The 19558-nt window shown below is 38.1% G+C and overlaps 2 protein-coding genes across 9 annotated transcripts; both read right to left on the bottom strand.

Annotated features, from left to right (window-relative positions):
• Positions 1 to 13: 13 nt before the first annotated feature.
• LOC125205793 lies at positions 14 to 3688 on the bottom strand. Of its 2 annotated transcripts, none has more exons than XM_048104919.1 (3): positions 3230 to 3688; positions 2617 to 2687; positions 14 to 1141 (listed from the first exon to the last, which is right to left on the bottom strand). In XM_048104919.1, the coding sequence occupies exons 1-3, from the start codon at positions 3425 to 3427 to the stop codon at positions 370 to 372; spliced, it is 1041 nt and encodes a 346-aa protein (XP_047960876.1). In that variant the 5' UTR covers positions 3428 to 3688; the 3' UTR covers positions 14 to 369. The 2 variants fall into 2 exon arrangements, with proteins under 2 accessions (XP_047960876.1, XP_047960874.1); XM_048104917.1 differs by having other exon boundaries at positions 2617 to 2747; positions 3230 to 3686.
• Positions 3689 to 5103: 1415 nt separating this feature from the next.
• Positions 5104 to 16152, bottom strand: LOC125203394 (ENHANCER OF AG-4 protein 2-like). Of its 7 annotated transcripts, none has more exons than XR_007173356.1 (13): positions 15761 to 16149; positions 15061 to 15137; positions 11709 to 13586; positions 11126 to 11630; positions 10460 to 10568; positions 10025 to 10128; positions 9776 to 9957; positions 8240 to 9140; positions 7662 to 8142; positions 6809 to 6892; positions 6611 to 6699; positions 6221 to 6353; positions 5104 to 5743 (listed from the first exon to the last, which is right to left on the bottom strand). XR_007173356.1 is itself a non-coding variant. In XM_048101728.1 (12 exons), the coding sequence occupies exons 1-11, from the start codon at positions 15869 to 15871 to the stop codon at positions 6635 to 6637; spliced, it is 4497 nt and encodes a 1498-aa protein (XP_047957685.1). In that variant the 5' UTR covers positions 15872 to 16149; the 3' UTR covers positions 5104 to 5743; positions 6611 to 6634. The 7 variants fall into 7 exon arrangements, 3 of the variants coding, with proteins under 3 accessions (XP_047957685.1, XP_047957684.1, XP_047957686.1); XR_007173354.1 differs by having other exon boundaries at positions 5104 to 5752; XR_007173355.1 differs by having other exon boundaries at positions 5104 to 5752; positions 6221 to 6364.
• Between the last annotated feature and the right edge of the window lie 3406 nt (positions 16153 to 19558).

Raw genomic sequence — 19558 nt, forward strand, 5'->3', positions numbered from 1 at the left:
TAATTATGTGAAGTACAAATAATATAATTTTCTTTTCTCCTTCTCATAAAAATATAGGTGACTATTTCCAATATACACGCTATCTATGAATGTTCAATAAAAGAATGTACACATGCTGCAGCAATTCTCCAGAACCACAGCACAATAAGCCATTTCTGTTCTCCCCATTCCTCAGGTGAATGAAGATCAACTTTTCTTCAACACCATCGGAGTGGCGACTCGAGTATCATTCTACCAAAACTGCGACAGATTCGTAGCTGATGGTCGTAAGCATTTATATTTGTTCACATCAAATTCATCTTTACCGATCTCAGCGTCAGCAAAAGCTTCTGCACGGTGGATGAAAGAATAGAGTGATGAATGGACTCACTAATCGAGCGCAGCTTTGTTTTTCCGGCTCATTGGCTTAGGCAGACCATCAAAGATAGGCAAGGCAGCAGAAGAGAGAGCCTGGAAATCTGGCTTCAAACTCCACTTGGATGTTGCCCATAGAGATGATAATGCACTAATATCTGTATCCATCAAACTCGATGTACTTGATGACTTCCGTACTACAGTGACAGAGTCAGTTTGAGGTGATTCCCCCAAATTTAAAGAAATTGGATTCAGCCCACCCGAGTCAGCATCTATTTCGCCTGAAAAAGCTCTGGTGGCTGCCTTGGACCTGAGAGCCAAGCCTCCGCTTGAAATGCCACTGTTACTGCTGCTTTCCTCCTTAAGCAGCTTTTCTGGGGGACAAGATGCTAGTTCGGTTTCAGACTTTTGACGCCTACCTAAAAGCTTCTCAATCCATTTGTTAGTGCAATTATCTTCAGATTCTGGTGACAAGAGTGAATTATGCAGCCCACCATTTGCATACATTAAATTATTAGCAACACTTCTCGATTTTCTTTGATGACTCAATGGATGTTTTGAATGTGTGTAAAATGACCCATCCTCAAGATAGTTAGCTCTTCCATTCCGCTCTAAACCTTCGGAGGAAGCCTTTTCATCTGGTTGTCTGAGACCATAATAACCTCGTAAGATGTTCATGGCTGGTGAGACTTTATGATGCTCTGAAGAACTTAATTTTAAAGACTGAAACGAATCAAATAAATCAGATTGTCGACGGCTGGATGGGTCCTGCTTGGGGCTGCTTGGCCTGCAAAAGGCATTATAATCAGCCACCAATAGTCTTCCTGATTTAGTGTGAGTACAACTATTTTGTTCAAGTGTAGATACTGGGATTTATGCACAAAATCAGGACATTACAAATTAGCCTGTCCTCAACAATATTAACTCGAGGGGTGAAGCATGGCTACATTATATACCAATATGACATAAGTCATAAATGAAAATCCCGGCTTAAATAAAACTGGGTATTGGACTTGGACTTGGACTTTTATAGCAATTAGATACCTTTCTAACTCTAGAGTCTAGACTGCATCTCTAACACAAGGATATGACATGGCAACATCATCATGGTTCAACATGAGCACAAAGACCTGGTATTTCTAAAGTTATTGTAACCAGATAAACTTGAAATTATACATTACACAAGATGCTATTAGGAAGAAACCTGCATGAGCATCAAGGCAAATAGTTTCCTTGTAGAGAATGTGATCCACGATAAGAAAGAGAGATTTTTGGCTTCCACCAAAAACTGTGAAGAGAGAGAGGGTAGGCTGATTTTTTATTATGCAAAGCTAATATCTCTCAAGTCTTCATACAATTACAAATGCAAGTTACAGTTAAAGACCCAATGGAACAGAAACATCTACATGATCACTCAACATTATGATCGACAAGCTATCTGGTTTGTTGAAAGTTATTGTTTTTGTATAATTAAGATGCATATCGGGCAATATCATCTGACAAGCATTATTTTCTAGGGGACATAACCTCACTCAATCATGAGTCATGTATCTCATACTTTAAAGTAATTAGTCACACGCCTTCTATAACACCACTTCAAAGTCCAAATCAAATACCCAATTGATTGATGCTTGATTTGGAAAGTCTAAATGATAGTTTCCCCTACTGCCTTCAGTTACCAGATTAGCAAAGTCTAGCCTCACATGATTACTCAATCCGTGCAATCCCTTATAGTGCTCGTAAGGTGAATAGGACAGAGATAGAGACTTAAAACAAAGGCAGCAGCCATGAACTGGGTAGCAGTTCAAAGGACACTCATTCATTAGCATAAATTGATTAACCACTTATTCAAGAATTAGAAACGAAGGAATGGAAACAAAGATATGTCCTTCAGTTTTATCATGTAACATTACAAACATTCAAGCACTGATTTACAGCTGCATTACGAGAGTGGAGTAGTTAATTACATAATGCATTGAGAAGCACCGAGTAAGCAGTACGACCTAGTCCAGATTAGGTTGTATACCAATTGAAAAAGGGACAAATGCCAACCAGCTTCTTCCAACAGAAATTCATACCCAACACAAAACAGAAAATTAATTTGCAAGGCTTCTCAATCTTTCAACCAACAATGACAAAAAATAATAAATCAAATTGACAGCACAAAGTGCAAAATTTTGACATGATCCTGTTCGGCACTTCTATCAAAGGAATGCACAGAAAAGCATAATGCGGATGAGAATCAAAGTCAAAGCCAAGTACCATTGAGTCTCTTGGCCATTGCACAAGGTGGGGGATATGGGATGCTTTCCTGGCAATGGTATTTTAAGGGTCTTCAAAGCAAACATTTGGATATCAGTCATCAGTCCATTTAACCTCTTAATATCTGCCACCTAATCCCATTCCAAAACCAAGTAATCAGACAAATACCAACTATCACATAACCCCTTAAGCTACAATGAAGACAAGTAGGTCTGGTTAACAGAAAATTGGATGTACGGTTTAGTATGTGGAGAACACAAGTTTCTAACAAATGAGCAAATAAGCTAAGGTACAATTATCGCATCATCTACCTAATGTAGAAACTGTGTTAATCTAACAAGATCGATAACACGCAAAATACAAGATATCGATGTGACAACAAGATAACAAACTAAAATGAATATGTTCAGCTCTTTTCTAACTGTATAATGGAATTAAAGTTAAAACCATGTTATCAGTGTAATTCTTATATATACAAACCGAGAATAGCGCATGGAAGGCACAACAACACAATAAAATAGGGTGGTAACAGAATAGTGAATTCTAAATGAGCGCAGCAAACTATAATAAATTTTAAAAAATCCTAAGAGGGAAAATATGTGAAGTATTCTACCTCGACACCGTATTTTATGGCGACGCCGGCGAGAGTGTCGTATTTGCTAACGGTGTGTATTATGTAACTGTACCCGGCGACATCGGACGGCGAGGTAGAAATCGGCAGTGATCTCGACGGCGGTGATGATGCCACCATTAATCTGGATTGAAATTCCAGTTCGCCATTGTCATCATCCAATATCCCGTATCTTTCCATCCGCAACGAAATAAAAATCAGAAGCCCAAATTGATGACGAAATTCATAGGAATACGATTAATTTAATAATCGCTAGCCAGAGAAGCTTTGACGGTGCACTGACGGATCTGGGGATTCTCCTCTCTCTCTCTCTCTCCAGATACACAGAGGAGTATATATATATATAGCATCTGTTTATATTTTACAGAATAAAAGGTTAAGTTAGTTGATTTTAGTTATCCAAGTAAGAATTTGTGCTATTTCATTCTACTACAATCAGAATTTGATTTTAGTATTCAAAAGAGGCGCCGTAGAAAAATGAAATAACATAAATTAATCATAAATTTAATGATCAGCCATTGTCACATACCGAATATTTCAACATATACACGTGTATATTAATTTCAGGGCAAATTGCTCAAAAATTATTACTAGTTTTGGTCAAAATTCAAGATAATCGAAATATAAACTTTGGATTTATTCCTAATTATTCCACGACGGAAAAATGTGATGGCCTACGTAGTTTTTTATGAATAAATCACCGTTTAACTCACTAGTAGTGATATCGACAAATAATTTATCAATTGTTATATCGATACAATTTCACCAAAAAAATTAGTTGCAAAATGATTGTAAAAAAATCCAAAACTCTATGATTTTTATATCTAAATTTTAAGACAAAATCTCGTATGGGCTCGCTTCTTCTCCCACCCCCTGCATCTCCTCCACCCGTGCACTGCTTCTTCCCCTCTCATAGTTGGCGTCCTCCCCCCACCCCCCAGCCACCGCCGCCGTCGCCTCTTCCTCCTACACACTCCTACACACTGCCGCTTTCATTTGCACCCACCAACATTTGATCAAACCTAATGAATTTTTTGGCGGTTTACCCTTACTTTTAATGAGTAATGCTTACTTGTACGAATTTAGATGAGAAGGCTGACTACATGAGACTGAAGTGTAATAATACAAGTATTTTAATTTATAAAAACTAAAAAAAAAAGAATAAAAATTTGAAGTTTGAACCATTGCTCAATTAAAGAACCAAATAAAAATAGGAATATTGAAATTCTCTAACTAATACGGTGTTTCACTTATGTAATACTACTATGCTTTAAAACTGGATAAATCTTGATTCAGTTTATAGTACAATTTAACAATTTTATCATTATTATCTGATAAGCATAAAAGCAATTATGCAATCGAGAAGAATGACCATGCGCATTAAATACAACCTGACTTTACAAAATGGATTACAGTTTTTTCAAGGATGTGCAAATATTATGCCTAACATAATCATTCAAATTACTTTGAATTTAATGGCAGCATCTACAAACAGTTGAGATTGTCTTCTTAACATTTCAACCTTAATAAATAATGCTGAGTCAACGAGATTCGAGAATCAAAAGATAAATTCACAAGATGTATACACAGGCATATGATGTCGTAGTTATAAACCACTATTCTGAATTTCTCCTTAACCACTTTTGTTTTGCTGCAACAATAATGATTGATCGCACGTCGTATATGCAAATGGAGGAATAATATTTTTTCCAATAACCTACGTTTTACTTATCAGAATGTATAAAGTTAATATTTATGTTACATCATTGCATTCACATATCAAAAAATGAAGATGGGAACATTCACATATCAAAAATGAAGATGGGAGCATACTTAAAACCGTAAAAAACCAGAAAAAATGATAACAGAATGATTATATCGATCTACTATTCATGTACAAGATGCATTGCAGAAAGCATATCCAGCAAAATCGAAGATCACAGATGAGTTTGAATCTTAATCTATTATATCTATGAAAGAAAGAAGTTTGAAGCGCATCCAAAGACAGAGGCGGAGACCAATAAGAATGCGACTAAAAGAATGCTCATGTCATAAAACTTGTGTCAAATAGATGTAGTATGCAACAAAGACATGATATGTAATATTTACAAAGTGAATGTTGGATGTGATCTACTTGGAATGCACATGTACATCAAAAACAATGAATACATGCACTGATGCACTTAAGATCTCCATGAAAGAGATTAGAAATGCAGTTGTTGGAAAAAATGACAGAATTAGCAGGCTTTTTTTTAACTGTACTAGCCACTAACTTACTTCATGAGATGTATTGTATAATTACAAGCATTGGTATAGCAAGCAAAAAAGGGCTTACAGATTAGTTGTGCACCCTCGAATGCTTTTTGTCAGGCAATTTTCTAGTATAAAATCCCGAGAAGGTTTCCAACAACTTCCCACCAATTCAATTCTATCCTGATCGAAAGCAACCTCTCTGTTGGAGCATATTAAAGTCCATACTCCTCGCAAATGCATAACCTGAAAAATCTGGTAGACAAGTAACTAGCTTTAAACTGGTTGTTTAAGATTAAGACATGAACAGTTGTGAAGAGTTTCTGTGTATGCATGCTCAACATACTTGTATTTTTTTTACTAAATGGGATGTGAAAATGTTCAAAACTTATGGCAGGCAAATATGAAGAGAACTAAAACTGCCATTTGACAGCACACCAATTAGCCTTTTGGCTTTCACAGAAAGGGACAAGATATTTCGGAAACAGAAACGAGATCAAAATCCATTTATTTGTAAGGACATTGGACAGTAATACTCAATTTCCAGGATTCATATAAATACTCTTCGGATTTGCAAGTACAGTACACACGAACCAGCTAACAAGATCAATCTGTATGTTTAGTTCATCAAATCCACTTATTTCGCCTGTAACTTCAGTAAATCTTCTTCTATGATACCATAAATTTTCAGCTGATGGTGTGGCTAAAAACTATAGTACTTACTCCAGCAACAATAGTTCTCTATCCTTTGCCCATTCGAGAATTTTCCAGGATGATGCATGCATCTTTCTGTGCTGTTGGATTTCAATCAATTTAAACATACTTCCATTTGCCAGACTTCAAACGACACGATAGTCTGCATGGGTACTGTATTATTTTGGCATCATGTGCTGAAATAAAAGCTAGTTTAAGCAATTCAGCATCCTCTCTCTCTCTCTCTCTCTCTCTCTCCACAGTAGCAGTTCAACAAGAGATCTTTTCCAAACCAAATAATTAGTTATATATATTAGATAAGTAGTCCCAACAAAGAAATTATTCTTACATAATAGTGTAAAGATGATGATGCTGTCCCATTTAATAGATAATAAGCTAAGAAAATGTGCAAAAGCTTACCACAAAATTTGAGTCGGAATAAGTCTATGCTGGCCTCCAGTTGACGGAAGACATGTTCGGTCTAGGCAGCATCATGGGAACACCATGAACTAAAAAATCATAGCAACAAATTATACTAACATAACATACAGAATCATTGTAACCACAAGTAAAAGTGATAACAAATAAAAGTAATGTTGTATGCAGAAAAAAGATCACCTGGCATTTGACCAGACGAAGGTAGACTATTTGGGGCAGAGTGCTGATAATTTATGGTACTAGAAGGAGGCCTTTCATGGTAACCTTCAAGACATGACACCTTATTAATGTTTATAGAACGTGTTCTCACCACTATGTTCTTGTGCTACATAGCATCAGAACCAAGATCCAACCCATTTCTTACTGAATGGGTAAGCATTGTGATGCCCTCATGTATGACGTATATATGCATTTTCCACAAGATTTTATTCATTCATTTATTTATTAATGTTATTATTATCATCATCATCATCATTTATTTATTTATTTGGGGGGGTAGGGTGATCTGTGGCATGCAACAGGAAACAAGCAAGTGCTTCTGAAATCCATATCGAGATAGTTCACTACAAAACCCCCCACGGTGTGTGTACACACCAACGGTGGTCAGGAAATTCAGGGAAGGGGACTACGATTTTGGGAGGGAAGGAGCATTCCTAAAACATTCTATATATTTACAGTATCAAACACCTACCAAGCACAGTTGACCAATGACCACACACAACGCATATCATGCACCTGGTGCTCACGTGGGATTTGATTTAGTCACCAGCAACAGACAGCATGTATATTTCAATAGCAATGCTTGAATAATACAATACTGGCTGAACTGGTTTAAAAGCCGAGACTAGTACTTTATTTTATACAGAAACCATCTACCTTATGTTTCACTAAGCAAGTTATACTAGAAGCATCAGTGAAGACATAAAAATTATACTCCATAAAATACTTCAAAATATGCATAAGAGCACATAAAGAAATCCTAACTAAAAACAGTTGATTTGGCATTAGAAACAACAATAGTAATAAATCGCACCTTCTTGGGAATAAGATGGACCAGAACATGACCTTCCTCCTGGCATCCACCCACCACGGGGATGATCCACAATGAAGTCATTTCCTTGCTTCCGCCATTGCTCATCAGCTATATATCTCCTTGGATTATCGGCAAAGTTTGGTAATGAATAAGAGGGGTACTGAGGTTGTTGAGCTGAGTTTGGATAGGGGAAATGGTTAGGTGGTCGTTGAGATGGGAGTTCAGGATGCACAGGCCTTTGTGCGAAAGGCACACTACCAGGCGGATACTGCTGCCTATGCTGTGAAGCTTGGGGATTCATATAAGTATCATCCTCTCCATATTCCACATGCCTAGACGAATTATAGCCTGCATGTTCTCGTGCATTGCTGATCCCAGAAGGAGGAAAACAAGATGATTGTTGTGGTGGTACTTCCCCTCTAACAGATGCATCCATATGAGACCCATGAATAGTAGAAACCATATTGGTCTGTTGATTTCCCTAAAATCCACAAGTTTGATCCTTCATATTCAAAATGAAAACAATGGTCTACATACAAATTCACATACATTTGGACTAGTAAAGCTAGAATACTTACAGTGGGTGTGGCACTAACTTCACGTGGTAAAGGATGAGGTCGATAAGATGATCGTGGAGAAAGTGGCAGTGATGGAAGTGGAGTCTTGTTGTGGGAAACCAGTGGAGGCTGAGACGGAAATATTTGCTGGGAAATTAGTGGCACAGGACCCAGATGGGGCGGAGGACCAAAAGGTGGAGGATGAGGTCCAAGAGGTGGTGGAGGATGAAGATGTGGGGGAGGTCCAACTGGTGGAGAAGGACCGGCAGGTCTCAGTGGAGGGCCAATAGGAGAAGGATCAGCAGGTCTTAGTGAAGGTCCAACAGGTGGAGTTGGACCAGCTTGTGGTGCAGGACCAACAGGTGGCTGAGGTGAATCAACAGGTGGCTGAGGTAGTTCAGCAGGTGGTTGTGGAAAAGGATGTTGGACTATGGTGGGTGGTGGAGGTGGAGGTGGGGGAGAATATGGAAGTGCAGGTGGAGGTGGAGGTGGTGATGATGGAGGTGGTGAAGATGGCAACAGTGGAGTCATAGGTGGAGATCCAGGTGGTAATGGAGGAGACCCCTCTGGAGAAGGAAGCCACTCGGTGGAGGTGTTTGAAGAAGATTCACGGCCACTATCTGGTTTGAGCTCCAATGAAGCGAGCTCAATAGTGTCATTAGTCATCGTTGTTCTCTCATCCTTTTGGTGTCCAGAAACATCTTCCATTTCAAGCTCACCATCAACTTCCTCCAATATGCAATGGCGCCTATCACTAGGAGTAACAGAATGGTTCTCATGATCTCTGCCTGTAGCAGGTGCATCCTTGGAAGGTGATGCACCATCATCTTTCAGGCGTAAACTCGTATCAGAAGCATCCTCATCTTCCTCTTCTTCGAACACACTTGCTGACAGAAATCCAGGTAACTGAAACATAGCATTGCTGAAACCAACACAAAACACAAGATGCAGGCATATGAGATCTCTGAAAATATAAAGTTCGCAAAGTATGAGATGTAGACTGACCCATTCAGATCCTGTTATACAGATTCCAAATCAGATATTGTTATCACAGTAATCAGGTTATACATCAGAGGTTTAAATTTATGTTTCCAACTCAAGTCACAAGTTAAATAAGTAATAACTTATACCGGTTTTGCAGACAATGTCAGAATAGTTGTCAAAGTATCACAGGGTAAAACAGCAAAACAAAAAATAAGAGAAAGAATAAAAAAATCTACATTCTACTTTTTCTTTAAATTTTTAGTGTATTAAATGTTGGGAAAACCATGAGTTGTTCCATGTTGAGACTATGAAATAAAAGCCTAATGTTGCATAACAGTGTAAACGACGTATAAACCAGAGTCCTGACTGCAAGCAGTTTATAAAACATGCCTAGCAACACTAACCACCACAACATTCAATTAGTGCTTAGGCATGTGCTTAAGAGTCAGGAAATGCCAAAGCTACTTATAATCTGTATAATAACCATGACATGATAGAAAAACAATTAGAAAGTAAAAACAAAACAAAAAAAAAACAAACATTACTTAAAAGAGCAACTAGTAAATTATAGACCTTCCATATTCATCAACAACCATGCCTTCCATTTCTCTAATAGGATCATCAATAGATCGTTCAGCTCGGGAAGGACGTCTTAGTGGGATTGATGTATCATCATTTACCACTCCAAAGTCATCCATGTAGCGACGAAGAATGGATTCTGGCAAGATTTTCCTCTCGAGCCACAATCGCAAGACCTGAAAGAGGATACTCAGTACTTTGTAACAAAGTCTGACGACTCACTTTTAGGTACAGTATAGTCACCTTCCGACACTGACGTCGATTTTCCTGAGCACCAGCACCAGCAGGAGCAGCAGCTCCAACGAGGCGGGGCAACGCAGCTTGAACAGTAGAGACGTATGAGGCCCCTGCATTTCATGAAGAGGATTTAGTCGAAGACAGGTTCATCAGAAAGAAACCCATCGGGATAGTGATGAGTGTGATGTAAAGCAAAAGCGGCTGCATAACTTTATTTTGATGTAGGGCTGGAGCAGGGTAAGTTGGGGAATAAGAAGACAATGGGAATAAAGATAGACTAGATATTTTAGAGGGCATCATTGTAAAGAAATGATCCAAGTCCCAAACCCCGGTTAAAGCATCCACATACTAAACAATTCATTTCTCTTTTTGGTCCCCCTGTGTCTCTGTGTACTAGTGAGAGTATTCTGTGTGAACAGTTTAATTTTGAACTTCCTGTACCTCTCTGGGTGTGAGAGCATTGGGTTATTGAGTCAACAAGGAAAAACAGATCCACTCGGCGATGTAAACTTGGCTCATTTTCTAACTTCTGTATAAGAAGTTCCACAACCTGCATGAGAATCAGATTTCAGAATTTCTGTTTCCAAGGAATATATAACAAGTAAATTAATGATGTAGAAAAGGCATTCATGAACATTCAGTAACTAAGCACAAGTCAAAGGCAAAGTACCTAAAATCAAGATTACCCAACTTAAAATTGTCTAATAGGGGGGAAAACATTTCAGTTCAACTACGGATTTTAAATACATTGGTGGTTGTTTCATATAGATTTTAAATACATAAAATCCTATTGTAAACTAACTTTTTGGTGAATTTGGCGCGGTTGGAATCTTCTTTAAAGCTGAGTGAATTTTTCTAATCTATATATATCAAATCCTTCAATCCGGACACAACCTAAAAGAATAATCATGACGAACTAGAAATCCTAATTTACAGTACGGAAAAAGAAAAAAGGAGTCAGCTAACTATAGTAATTAGGTCTTCCATCAAATATCAGAACACCTAAGCCAAAAAGTGAAACCACCTACAGCTACTAAGTGCACCTCTAAATTATTCTATACCATACCATTTTAATTGGAATGAAACGATCATGTGCCAGTTAGCTACCTCATTGGCGAGTCCATACTTTGCACAATCAATTGCCAGTCTAGTTGCACGTGCAATACTCTCTTTGGTCCTTGACAGTGTCTCTATCATCCCTTCAAAGGTATCACGAGCAACAGCTGCCTCAGTACCCCCACTTAGAGAGCTCCCAGTGCCTGGATGACCAGAGCTTACCCTCCTCTCCTCAAGCTCATCATTCTCATGTTGATGACTAGATTGGACTTGATGGAGATTGGCAGAAGGAGAAATCGGATGACCTCCTAAAATATCCAGTTGGAGTGTATTCCTTGCTTCATACACCAAAGCAGCAGGCGCAGGACTTGGTCCCCGTCCAGCCATCTCAATGTCAGAAATAGAAAAAAGAAAAGGGTTTCCATTGGTATTTTGAAAGTGCGTCTGTTTCTTTCTCGCCTGAGCAGCAGCAATAAGATTTTTCATTGACATGACGGAGTCTGATGTTTTTGAGTCAACTGTGTGACCTGTTTTGTGGTCTTTGCTCGCATTCAGCCTGAGAAATGGAAAATAAAGCTTAAGAAAGAAAGAAACACAAATACTAGTCCCCATAATATCAAGCGTTTTTCTTTACCTTTCCTTAATTGACGTGATGTTTTCCTTTGAAGCCCCAACCACAGAGTCATTGATCCGGGAACCTGATTTCGGAGTAGTTTTCTTTCTCTCTCCAGAAGAAGGTTGCTTGCTTCTTTCACTTAGCAATTGATTAGGAAATAAGTTTGACCTATCAGACGATGCTGCATTCTTGTTGTCTCCTGCTGGAGTTTTTTGCCTAAAATCACTACTAGGTGCCTTGTTGGGTTGCTTGCTTTCCAGTTCTCCTGACACTCTCCCACCACCAACAGACTGGGGGGGCCTTTTAGGAGAAACTGAAACTGGTTTAACCTCCATTGGGGCTGATTTCTCAGAGTTCATCTGCTGTGGACTAGGAGATACATGTGCTGATGAATCTCGCGTCCTCTTCTCTGTAACCTGTTGAGCAGCTGGAGATAGCAGCTTCTTCATAACTCCATTATACTGTACCTGATCTTTTAACCCATTTTCAACTTCTCCTGAATTTCTTAAAACCTGGAGATCATGGACAAATTTCTCACCATGTGTTACAGATTTCCTTTTTGTATCTGATAGGCGTGGTACAGACACCTTACTAGTAGTTCCTCCGTGAACTGGAGTTTTAGGCAACTCATCATCATCATCATCATCATATATGCAGACAGATCTACGTTTCATCGGTAACTGCACAACTGGAGATATGACTTCGCTAGAAAGTACTTTGTCAGTCTTGTCTGACACAAAAGTTTCCAATCTATTTTCAGATATCAAGGCAGATGCACACATTGTTTCTGGTTCCGGGCGATGGCGCTTTATTGGGGGGAGATCGTTGTCAGATTCAGAGTTACTAATAATTGGAGGTCTAATGGACTGGAAGACCTCAGCCTTCCCGACTGATGTAAACCTTTTAGGCTCTTTGCTAGGCATTTTGTCAACAAGAACATTAAGACCTCTAGAATCAGCAATTTTTGAGATTTTGGTAGGAGATGATACTTCATTTGTATGAGACCCTTTCTTTTCATTGCCATGCTGGAACTTAATCTTTTTCCAGGTAATAGTATCACTATGTGACTCAAAATTTACTTTAGCATCCTGTTGACCATCATGTAATGCCTCAGATTGCCTTTTTTCTTTCACCAACAGCTTTTCCTTCTTCTGACTAATAATATCTGATCGTAATTTTGGGATATCAGGTGATGAAAGTTTCATGCCCTCACCTGAAACAAATTTTCTTCTCATCGCATCTCCTTTATGATCATGAGAAACAGCCGATCCACCACTTCTATGTACTGCACCCGGAGATTTTTTCTTTGACCCCATAGCCAGCTTTGGTCTGTGTCCATTTGTCAATTTATTCTGGCTACCATCAGTTGATCTGCCTTTTACACTTTTATCAAGAGGATCTTCCTTCTTAAGAAAATGGTGTGAAGGGCTAGAAACAGATAGTGAATCCTTTGAAGCATTGTTGTTTGAAGAGATCTTATTGCTCTCCCGCAAAGATACAGGAGGGGACCACCTACAATTCATGTCGTCGGACAAATAAGGCTTTACATCTTGACATTCCACCGCATCTTGCTTGTGCAGACAATGCTCTAAGCCAGAGCCCGGATCATCATACTCTTTAGTCTCCAACTTGCATTCTGGCGCAATCCCATTGTTTTGATTAATATCCAATGCCTCTTCTACCATTGGATCAACAGAATGTGCCTCAGGTGGATGAGTTTGTATACTGTTATCATCTCCAACATCACTTCTTTTTCGCTGCAACTCTTCAAATTCTTCACATATTTCCTTCACCGCTTGGGCAAAGTATTTAACAGTCTTACCCTGGCATCGAGCTGACAATTTATTTTTCGCTTCATTGGTGAATACTTGAATATCCACAGGAGCAACAAAAGCTCTATTGCCGGAGAAAAACCAGGAAAAAATTAAAATTAAACTATTTTAGAAAACCATCTTTGTTATTCCCTATCCAGTATAAAGTACAATTACGAGCAAAACTGAATGAACAAAGAAATAGCATTATATGATATCCCTTCAAAAAATGGGTAAAATCCCTTTGGCCTTTCTTGAGTGTTCTTCTGCTGCAATTTTTTAAGTCAAGTAAATGTCTTCACGAAACACATATCAGAACATATCAGATCACATTTAAGTCCAAGTAATGAAGTGAATATGCAAACCACACCCATAATTCCATACATATTATTGCAATAACTCAGGAACTTTCCCCATTGAAGATAATTAACCATCAGTACCAACTTTCTTATAATGAGATGCTTCCACATCCGCATTAATGAATTCAAAAACCCAGTTATGTGTTCCTTCATGGACATATTATAGGTTTCTAGCCACAAACACAATAAATTATCCAAAAGTAAAAGGAGTATGTGAAAGCAAATTACTTAGACCATGCTTTCTTTCATCAGATAGAAGATGGTGATTATTTATAGTTTTGTACCCTCGTCTTAATCATTAACTAATTTGGCTTTAATGTTTTTCAACGAATCTGTACCATGTTCTAAAGATAATTAGTAGTTCCATGAGACATTGACTTTAAATCAATTGTTTCCTGCGAGTGATATAGCAAGTAGATATACAAACATAACGCAGTAAATCAAAAGATTTGTGCAAAACGTAAATTTTGTACATCCTACATAAAAGTGGGCCACCAAGATAAAGTAATTTTATTAGGTACATGACTTTCCAACAGTATAAAAGAACACACGGTACTTTCAATAATTCTCTAATTTACTTGCGGGGTAGGCTTAATATCATATGAAAGCTGAGTTTCTAGTTTCTACAAGCGCACTGTCTAATTCTATGCATCTGTCGTCTTTTGAAGTAGTACGTATACACTTTAAAATACTAAGATAACTATAGGAGTCTACTGAATTTTAGTGATACTGATGTTAACAGAAATTCAGCAATATGAGAGATGTGCCAACACAAAATGTCATGAGTACAATTTCTTATGAATGACATTTATGCACCTGCGGCCTGCCAAGTAAAAGACCTACTTCCAGGACATAAAGCATAAGTTTTCCAACTTCATGCTTACAAAAGTTTATCAAGGCAGGATGGGAAGCCATTTCAAGCATGAAGCAAGGAGATAGGAGCTAACCTGTTATTCTACATATTTTATTTTTACATTTTTGTCGTCTATGGTGAAATTGAAAAGAATAGACAATAGTATTTTTCAAAGCACCATAACAACATAAAAAGGGTATCAGGAACTTTGTACTCCTCTCAAGTGGTAACAGCTTTCTTTATGTTCTTAGCAGGCTATGAAAGGCTCTGAGCACATATAACTAACGCCAACCAAGTCCCTTTACCACTAGTACAAGTAAGTGAAAACATAGAGAGGAAGTACTCACATTTCTGCTGTACCAAAGAACTGGACAAAGCACTTTTTAGGATCGGGAGCACGCTGCCAGTCTTCAGGTCGGCTGATCTGAACTTTGAAGCTCATCAGTGAACAATTCACATAAGGTAAAACAGAATTAATAAGGAACAAGCACAATTACCATCATTTAGCCAAGTTAAGCTAACCAAGGCCAACAAAGAATGGAAAAGCAATATAAGCAGCACCAAATTCAGATATCGTAACTGCCAATATTAATATTGATGTTTTGTTTGCCTTTAACCAAATCTGTAAGGAAACTAATAAAACCTTGACACTAGTGTACTAATACATGTGGCTTTGGAACTAAATGTGTAAAGACACATATGCGCCTGCTCAGCAAATATATACATGAAAATAGCATATCCATGACAATTGATCATAATTGACCGAAATCCCAAAGACCTACATATGAGCAACATCGGATTCATCGTGTACTAAGAGTTCAAGATGTAAGATTCTCGAGAGTGAAGGCTAGTTTCAATCAAACATAGCAACTAAATGCAACTCCAGAGAGTGAAGAAGACTAAGTCAATGGCAACCAAACAAATTGAGATTCCAATAGAAGAAAATTTGAATACTCGAGGTAGCCGATAATTACTCCACGACAAATCAAGCGAAAGCGGGCGAAGAAAACAGCGCCGAGCAAAGCAACAAAGTGAACAAGAATGTACCTTGGCAGGCCAAGCGGGGAAACCCTTAACTTTGGCGAGGACGAGATCGCCCAAACCCAAGTCGTTCTTCGACTTAACCCCCTTGGCTCCGCGCCTGCGCCCCGGAGCCATGACCCTCCAATTCCAACTTATTTCGCCCCTATAGTTGAGCAAGCAATTGACGACGGAACAATCAGAAGAACCCTAGCGAAAATAACAGATGTCAGGGGGCAGCAGGCCCCCAAAAACGGCGTCAGTCTGGGGGCGGCGGCCTAGGGTGTTGCGGAGGTTGGTTGCTGCGGCGATCACGGAGATATAGCAGAAGCGAAGGCCAATTCGCATGTGGGAGGCGGAGACGGCGGTGGTGGATGAAATGAAGTGCGCGCAAGCATGTATGTATTCTGTAAGTATTGTCAAAATTCGTATACAAATTGCAAAAATATCAATACATAACTAAATCCACCTTAGGATACCTATAATCGTAATTTAATTTGCTACACCCAATTTTCAGAGATTTTTTAAATTGTTTACATAATCCATATTATTACCCCTGTCACAAAATCCCAATTATATTTTCTGAACAAATAAATTTCAGTGTTTTAGGGCGCATTAGCAGTAATGTGTCATAAACCAGCCACAAAATTAGTCACAGATCACAATTTATTTTCCCTCTACACTTTTCAAATTAGCTACACCACCTATAATAACACAGTCCAAAATCATCCCCAAAATTAATCATAGGATTTTTTTTTATATTTTTGCCCTTTTAATCTTCAATTTAGAAAATAATAGTAACATAGATTAAAATAGCTATGATGATAAAAAAAAAATTATTTATTAATATTTCTACACTAAACATCATCGTTAAGCACCTATAAATACTCCTTCCGTCCATAAAAAATAGAACAATTGGTGTATGACACGGATTTTAATGTAGAATTGGTAAAGTAAGAGAGAAAAGTAAGAGAGAAGGAGAAAAAGTAAGTGAAATAGTGTGAGGAGGTGTTCGTGTGATCTGTTATGGAACAAAGAGATATAAATCTGGATCTGATTTATTTGGATGGGGCCCACATAATTGAAATTAAAAACAGGTGTTCGGTGTTTTAGATTTAAACCCAGTTTTGGCTGTAAACAATTTATTTATTTATTCCGTTTTACGTCTTCTGACGAAAATGACCCTGAGGCATGGCGATCGGCCTCGGCAGACGGTGACAGAGGTGGCGACAATGCTGAATTTGGAGATGGCAAGAACAGACGGAGTTCGACAGGGAGAGCTGAATGGAGAGAGAAGAGTGGAGAGTCGGTTGTTGTCCATCGACGGCGCTGTGATGGAGACGGTGAGGAGAAAGGCTGAGGGCAACGCTGATGGGGTAGGAATTCGACGACACTGTGGAATCTCTGATAAACCCAGATTCCACAGCAAACTAATCGCAAATGTTGTCCAGTCGTCCAGTCGCTCGGGTCTGCCATCTCCCTCTCGGCTTCGATTCAGCACCGTCAGTCCTTGAATCGAGTGACTTGTCATTCGCCTGGTCTCCCCGCCGATGCTGCCCGACTTATCTCCTCTCCCTCTTCTATTCGGACTCTCTCTCATCCACTGCACTAACATCTCACAACCACTAGTCTTGCCGCTGCGCCGCTGCCTTCGTCAGTCTCCCACTCCCTCACTCTTCCACCTCGCCCCCAGCACTCAACGTTCTTCTCTATCTCTTCCTCACTTCTCCACAGCGCCGTCGAAGCTGGGGCGTGCGTGGGTTTTGATTAGAGTTCAATTGATTTGTGAATGTGGTAAAAGAAGGGGAGATGGAAGGTGAGGGGTACAGCTGTAACTTAGCCACCATTTCTTGGTGTAAATAATTTTTCCATATTTGAAAACCACCTCCCACCAAAGATTTGTTTTTGGCTATTTCTGATCTAAACAGTGCAGGCCTGCTTGTTTTCTAGGGTCGTGTAGAATTTTATCTATAATAAAGCGAACATAAGAATTGGAGCAGAAAAAGGTCCATTTCTGGCTATATCACATACAGCGAACACCTTTAGGATTCGTTTGATACAAAAGATGGGATATGAGAAGATATGTAAAACAAGATAAGAAATACGGGCTTCATGTCAAGATATGCAAAGATATGATTTTTTTTCCGTTGTTGTTTGATAGATAAATTATCTAAATTTATATTGTATATTAAATAACATGGCTTAACTTGACAAATTGGTGAGATACATAAACAAGGTTAATGTTATAATTTTGGTAAGATTAGATAGGGCCCTGGTCTTATATTGGGCTTTGAGTTAAGCTTAACTATGATATCAAACAATTAGAAATGTCCATATATAATTTTCTATCTTGGTATTACTAACTTATCAAACATGCCCTTAGTGTAATGATGTGTAGGGTTATTATTTGTTGAAAACTATCCATAAATGAATGTGCTTTATTTTTTTAAGAAGCCAAAAATGATAAATGTGTTCTATTTTTTTGTGGACGGGGGGAGTAAAAAAAAGGAATGGAGATATTTAGATACAGAATAATGTACTTCATCAATCCTAACTAAGTTGGGTCGTATTTCTTTTCATGATGTCTCAACTAGATTAAGTCATTTTCTTCTTTGGCAAATAATAAATTATCTTATCTCCATTATCTATCATACTTCATTCTCTCCTACTTTTTACTCTCCTCTCGTACTTCATTCTCTCTCCAATTTTATTTTGTCTTTATCTAATCCATTTAACACAATTTCTTAATATTCTTACTCAAAAGAAATGTCTCAACTTAGTTGGCTTTAGGGTGGCAAATCGTGTTGGTTGGTTCGTTATCGGGTCAACTTAATACCAACACAACCTAATAAAACCTAATATGAACCCGAACACGAATCCGACCTGCTAACTTCAAACCCAAACACGACCTGCACCCAAACCCGAACTTGATATTACATGATAAAATCTGAATTTTAAACCTGATTTACACAATAAATATCTATTTACACTATTTAACCTGAATTACAAGATATTAAAGCAATAAAATAAAACATATTTCTTTTAAAAAATATAGTAAAAATATAATAATATTTCTTAATAGGTTATCCGTATCCAACCTACATCTAACCTGAAATGTCTAATTCATAACATGTCAACCTGATAAGGACATTAATCCAATAAGACTTAATTCAAATCATTAATTTCGTGCAGATTTGTGTCGTGTCAAAATTTGACAGCCCTAATTTAAACGACTTACCTCTTGACTAAACAGCAAATGTTGGGATATAAAATGGTACTTTTATTTCCTTATAATCTCTTGATATCTGAGATATCAACACACATTACCAAATCCACGTTTCGATATTTCAAAGCGATCTATAAAATAAAAACAAGCAGATTCAAATCGAAAATTAAACAAACAATTCCACCCCTATATCTATGTATTGGAAAATTCAAATTTCCAATTAAATATTATTGTGAAATATTGTTGAAGACCTAGTAATTTGAACTGCTTCCATCATGTGATAACAGCCCGCAACCATCGACAGCATAGCCTCCGTTATGAGTTGCATGATGCTTCGTGCACTCGAGGTAGAGGATTCTACCCTCACTCCTACGGAAAACTTTTTGTTTGAGCACAACTCTATGTATCTTTGTTCCATTGTTTTTTTCCCACAAAATTAAAGTTACAAATTATGAAAACGATCAATTAGTATCTATTGTGAGGGCTGACGAATCGTGCAGATTGAGTCGCTATCAGGTCAACCAAATATCAACTCAATCCAATAAAATCAAACTCTAACCATACCTAAAATCGTCGTGTTCTTATTGGGTCTCAATCCA

Source organism: Salvia hispanica, chromosome 2 (assembly GCF_023119035.1).
Source record: "Salvia hispanica cultivar TCC Black 2014 chromosome 2, UniMelb_Shisp_WGS_1.0, whole genome shotgun sequence".
NCBI lineage: Eukaryota > Viridiplantae > Streptophyta > Magnoliopsida > Lamiales > Lamiaceae > Salvia > Salvia hispanica.

Coding starts and splice junctions, on each gene's coding strand:
- LOC125203394 (XM_048101728.1), bottom strand. CDS start 15,871: ATGGCTCCGGGGCGCAGGCGCGGAGCCAAGGGGGTTAAGTCGAAGAAC. Junction 10,129..10,459: donor ATGCTCTCACACCCAGAGAG/GTACAGGAAGTT, acceptor CATGAAATGCAG/GGGCCTCATACGTCTCTACT. Junction 9,958..10,024: donor ATCGACGTCAGTGTCGGAAG/GTGACTATACTG, acceptor ATCCTCTTTCAG/GTCTTGCGATTGTGGCTCGA.
- LOC125205793 (XM_048104917.1), bottom strand. CDS start 3,427: ATGGAAAGATACGGGATATTGGATGATGACAATGGCGAACTGGAATTT. Junction 2,748..3,229: donor CCATAAAATACGGTGTCGAG/GTAGAATACTTC, acceptor GAATGGGATTAG/GTGGCAGATATTAAGAGGTT. Junction 1,142..2,616: donor AATGGCCAAGAGACTCAATG/GTACTTGGCTTT, acceptor TGCCTTTTGCAG/GCCAAGCAGCCCCAAGCAGG.